Source organism: Carlito syrichta, unplaced genomic scaffold (assembly GCF_000164805.1).
Source record: "Carlito syrichta isolate Samal-C Ts95f unplaced genomic scaffold, Tarsius_syrichta-2.0.1 Scaffold311659, whole genome shotgun sequence".
Classification (NCBI taxonomy): domain Eukaryota; kingdom Metazoa; phylum Chordata; class Mammalia; order Primates; family Tarsiidae; genus Carlito; species Carlito syrichta.
The window spans coordinates 76544-82168 of NW_007255755.1; the positions used below are offsets into that span (position 1 = coordinate 76544).

Consider the following 5625-nt stretch of genomic DNA (forward strand, 5'->3'; position numbering starts at 1 on the left):
CAGCAGGTCAAGGCTGCAGTGACCAGGAGCATGCCGCTGCACTCCAACCTGGGCGACAAAGTGAAACTCCAACACACACACACACACACACAAAGTCTTGCTATGGTTGCCAGGCTGGTCTTGAACTCCTGGGCTCAAGCAATCCTCCCTCGATCTCCCAAAGTGCTGGAATTACAAGTGTGAGCCACCATGCCTGGCCTAGTATTTTCTGTTGATGTGATCACTTCTCTATACAGAGTGTGCTCATTCACTCGTTCATTCTCTCCCTGAGCTGGGAGAAGCTGGGAACACAGTGATGACCAGGACAATCCAGGATCTGTCCTAATAGGGTTCACCATCCAGTGGAAAGACACACCTGTCCCTGGACAGTGATGGCCCACGGTGGTCAGTGCAGGAGGCAGGCACAGCTTAGAGTGAACGTGAGGGTCAGGGGAGATGGGGGCTCTGAGCTGACCTCTTAAGCTTCATCTTGGCCTTGAGAGATTGTAAGCAGAGCGAATGGCCTGGAGGGAACAAGTATCCACCTCTCTGTACCCTTCACTCCTGCCATCCAGCTCCCTCATTCCCTACTGACACCCTGACACTTGGCCCTCCACCCACCACGGCTGAGGTGAGCCATCCAAAGATGCCCCTGAGCTAGTTAAAACTTGGGCATGCTCCAACTTTCCATAATTAAAGACCTGCCTGAAAGCTGGTCAAGGCAGCATGTGCCTGTAGTCTCAGCTATTGGAGAGGTTGAGGTGGGAGGGTCACTTGAGCTCAGGAGTTTGAGAGCAGCCTGGGCAACACAGACCCCGTCTCTACAAAAAATTAAAAAAATAAGCTGGGCATGGTGGTGCGAACCTGTAATCCAGCTACTCCAGGGTGAGACAGAAGGACTGCATGAACCCAACAAGGTTGAAGCTGTGATAAGTGGTGATCATGCTACTGCACTCCAGCCTGGGCGACAGAGTGAGACTCCAACTCAAAAAAAAAAGAAAAAAGAAGCTATAAGGAGACTCAAGGGCAGGTCGTAGAGCCAAGGTGCTCAGGGAGACAGATGGACTATGGGAGGGATGTTAGATGACAATCGTTTGTTCATTTATTTATAACCATTTATTCAGGGCCGGGCACGGTGGCTCATGCCTATAATCCCAGCACTGTGGGAGACTGAGGTGAGAGGATTGCCTGAGCCCAGGAGTTCAAGACCAGCCTGGGCAACTTGGCGAGACCTCATCTTTACAATAAGTCAAAAAATTACTCCAGGCTTGGTGGCTCAACCTGTAATCTTAGCACTTTGGGAGGCTGAGACAGGAGGATTGCCTGAGCCCAGGGGTTCAAGACCAGCCTGGGCAATTTGGTGAGACCTCGTCTCTACAATAAATCACAAAAGTTCGCCAGGCATGTTGACATGCATCTAGTCCCAGCTACTTGGAAGACTGAGACGGAAGGATTGCCTAAGCCCAGCAGGTCAAGGCTATGGTGGCTGTGAGCATCCCACTGCATTCCTCCAGCCTGGGCGACAAGAGTGAGACTCCAACTAAAAAAAAAAAAAGTATGCCCGAGCCCGCGGGTTCGAGACCTACCTGGGCAACTTGACGAGACCTCACCTCTACAATAAATTAAAAATCAGCCAGGCGTGGTAATGCGCACCTGTAGTTCCAGTTACTTGGAAGGCTGAGGTGGAAGGATCACTGGAGCCCAGCAGGTCGAGGCTGCGGTGACCGGGAGCAGCCACTGCACTCCAGTCTGGGCTACAGAGTGAGACTCCAACTCAAAAAAAAAAAAATTAGCCAGATATGGTGGTAGGCACCCATAGTTCCAGGTACTTGGAAGACTGAGGCGGAAGGATCACCTGAGCCCAGCAGGTTGAGGCTGTGGTGGCCACGAGCATACCACTATACTCCAGCCTGGGAGACAGAGTGAGACTCCGATTAAAAAAGAAAAAAAAATTAACTGGACATGTGGCATGTGTCTGTGGTTCCAGCTACATGAAAGGCTGAGGCGGAAAGATCACCTGAACCCAGTGGGTCGAGGCTGCGGTGACCTTGACTGTGCCACTGCACTCCAGTCTGGGCGACAAAGTGAGACTCCAACTCAAAATAAATATATGTGTGTGTGTATATATATATATATATATTAAATGTATATATATTTTATATATAATTTTATATATATATAAAAATTTTTATTTATATATATATTTTTTTGAGTACATGTTGAGTGCCTACTCTGTGCCTGGCACCAACTCTCATACGTTGTAGGAATATTGTGATGAACTGGACAGGAGAGCAGGTGAGGAGAAGCCAGTAGAGTGGTCTGTGAAAAGTGGAAGGGGAGGCTGGGCTCGGTGGCTCAGCCTGTAATCCCAGCGCTTTGGGAGACCGAGGTGAGTGGATTGCCTGAGCCCGCGGGTTCGAGACCTGCCTGGGAAACTTGGCGAGACCTCATCTCTACAATAAATCAAAAAATCAGCCGGGCGTGGTAGGGCACGCCTACAGTTCCAGCTACTTGGAAGGCTGAGGCGGAAGTATCGCCGGAGCACAGCAGGTCGAGGCTGTGGTGGCCGGGATCGTTCTGGAAGGGGAAAAGGCCCTCTCTGGAAGGGTGTGTCCTCATGGAGCAGGTGTGGGGGAGGGGACTCGGAGGTTGCTGGAAAAGGTCTTGGTGGGCATGAGAGAGAGAAACACTGCGATGAGAATGAGAGTTGACTTGAGTCCTGGAGCAGTCGTGGAGGTCCTCAGCTTGTTTTCTGGGGCCTACTTAAAAGCCCTCTGAGTGTGCACAGTGGGTTGGAGCGTAGACAGACCGGTGTGAGAAGCCTGTGGGTGTTGGCCAGAGCACGGTGCCTGTGTGTATGAGGCCTATCCTTGTCTTTCAAGGCTTCTGATCAAGAAGACAGCTTCAGATGAGTGCTGGCTTGTCTTGAAGCTTAATGCTCAATAGCCTTTTTTTTTTGAGTTGGGGGTCTCACTCTGTAATCCAGGCTGAAGTGCCGTGGCACAATCATGAATCACTGCAACCTTGACCAACTGGGCTCAGGCAGTCCTTCCACCTCAACTTTCTGAGTAGCTGGGACTACTGGCGCCCAATACTATGCCTGACTAATTTGTTGATTTTTTTTTTGTAGAGACAAGGTCTCGCTACGTTGCCCAGGCTGGTCTTGAACTCCTGGCCTCAAGCAATCCTCCTAACAGCCTCCCAAAGTGATGGGATTACACTGCACCTGGCCACATTTTTAAATATGCAAAAGGATCGATGGTGAAACTTGTCTCTCACTCCATCGTGTGCTGCTTTTTTCAAAAGCAATGGCTGTTACAAGTTTCCTGTTTCCCGAGAGAAAGATGTTATACATATACAAGCAAATATGTGGACATACATTTATTTTTTATTTTATCTTTTTACACAACATACCATACACACTGCTCTTCAACTTGCTTTGTCCACTTAACAGTAGATCTTGGATAAATGAATTGACTTAAAGAAAAATATCAAATGAAAAATAATCCAAGTGTAGCTATATGTACCTGTGTATGACAAAAACTGTGAAGGCAACATGGAAATGGGGAAACCAAGATAGAGAATTGGTGAAGAGAAGGAGCTCGTGGCGTGGGCAAGAGACACATTTGTAAATTAATGAGGAAGTGGATAGGTGAGTTATTGGTACAGGTGAGCCTTCTGAACCACCTGGACGAGTGCAGAAGCGAGGCCTTCATGGCAGGCAGGTAGGCTAGGGTGGCCTGTTGGAAGAGGAGCAAGCCCTCACACAGGGCTTGAAGCATCTCTCTCCTTCCTCCCCCACAGCCATCGACCTCATCAACAACCTGCTGCAGGTGAAGATGCGTAAGCGCTACAGCGTGGACAAGTCTCTCAGCCACCCCTGGTTACAGGTGATGCAGGGGACGGGGCTGGCCCATTGGCTGGGCTGGCGGAAGGGGTGGGGCTAGGTCGCTTATTGGCTGGACTGCAGAAGGGGGTGGAGCCAAGTCTCTATTGGCTGGGAGGCTGCGAAGGGTGTGGCTTCGCCTTCAGTGCTACCCAGCTCTCGCTGGTTCCGCGGGTCTCTCGGCGCTTCGCCGGGGCTGCGGCCCTCGCCAAGCTAATCCCAATCCTCCGGGTCCAGGAGTACCAGACGTGGCTAGACCTCCGAGAGCTGGAGGGGAAGATGGGCGAGCGGTACATCACGCACGAGAGTGACGACGCGCGCTGGGAGCAGTTCGTGGCAGAGCATCCACTGCCCGGGCCCGGGCTGCCCGCCGCTGGGGAGCTCAGTGGGGCCCGCCCACCGCAGGACCACGACATGCAGGGACTGGCCGAGCGCATCAGTGTCCTCTGAGGCCCGGTGCCCTCCTACACTGCCACCGTCAACAGCGGCCCCTTGCACTGCCTCAGCAATGAACTGTAGGGGAAGTGGCTTCCTGTCCAACCTGGATGGGACCCGTGGAGGTGGGGGGGGAGTTCTTTCCAAAGGCCCCTGTCTGTCTCCCCAGCAATTAAAACGGACTCATCTCTGGCCCCATGGGCTCGATCTCTGACCACACCGCCGTCGTGAATCAGTATTGTGTTCATCAAGATGGAGTCCAACTGGAAGGAGGACTGCCTGAAAAGAAGGCAGAATGGCAGGGGCGGCAGAGGGGACTCGGGAGGAGGAGTTTGGGAAGGAGGACTGGGTAGGGTGGAAAATACAGAGGAGGGTGGGGTGCCGTGGCTCATGCCTGGAATCCCAGCACTTTGGGAGGCTGAAGTGGGAGGATCGCTTGAGGCCAGGAGTTCGAGACCAGCTTGGGCAACATGGCAAGACAAGACCCTGGCTCTACAAAAATAAAGTAACTAAGGGAGGACTTCCTGGAGTAAAGACTAGAAAGAGGAAAGCTATGGGGGTGCCATAGGGAGGAGAGGGAGGAGTCATGGAGGAAGAGTTGGGAATAGGGGAGAGACCGAAGGAACGTGACTGGAGAGTAGAAGACTTGGGAAAAAAGCAAATAATCTTGTGGTTTGTGATGTTTAATTACTTATTTGCTCTTGTCACTACTAATATGACTATTAGTAGCAATGCAGTTAGCACAAGTCTGGTCCATAGTAGAAAACTGATACATAATATTTTGTGTTTTCTTTCTCTTTTTTGAGTTGGGGGTCTCACTCTGTCGCCAAGGTTGGAGTGCAGGAGCACGACCATGGCTCACTGCAGCCTTGACCTCCTGGGCTAAGGTGATCCTTCTGCCTTAGCTTCCCGAGTAGGTGAGACTACAGACACAAACCACCATGCCCGGCTATTTTTTTATTTTTTATTTTTTGTAGAGTCAAGGTCTTGTGAACCAAGCGCAGTGGCTCATGCCTATAATTCCAGTCCTTTGGGAGGCAGAGGCAAGAGAATTACCTGAGCCCAGGGTTTTGAGACTAGCCAGGGCAACATGGTGAGACCTTGTCTGTATAATACATCAAAAAATTAGGCATGGTGGCGCGTGCCTGTGAGTCCTGCTACTTGAAAGACTGAAACAGAAGGATTGCCTGAGCCTGGCAGATCGGGGCTGTGGTGGCTGTGAGCATGCCCTTGCACTCCAGCCTGGGTGACAGAGTGAGACTCCGACTCAAAAACAAACAAAAATAGCCAGGCGTGGTAGTTCAAGTCTATAATCCCAGCATTTT

The 5625-nt window shown here is 51.2% G+C and overlaps 1 protein-coding gene across 1 annotated transcript in view; it reads left to right on the forward strand.

Moving 5' to 3' along the window:
- The window catches only part of PRKD2 (protein kinase D2), a 37002-nt gene extending 32491 nt beyond the window's left edge, over positions 1 to 4511 (forward strand). Inside the window, exons 16-17 of the mRNA XM_008068908.2 lie at positions 3784 to 3869; positions 4103 to 4511. Coding sequence (XP_008067099.1) covers positions 3784 to 3869; positions 4103 to 4315 — 299 coding nt within the window. The 3' untranslated portion in view covers positions 4316 to 4511. The remainder of the gene's footprint in view (positions 1 to 3783; positions 3870 to 4102) is intronic.
- The last annotated feature ends 1114 nt before the right edge of the window (positions 4512 to 5625 follow it).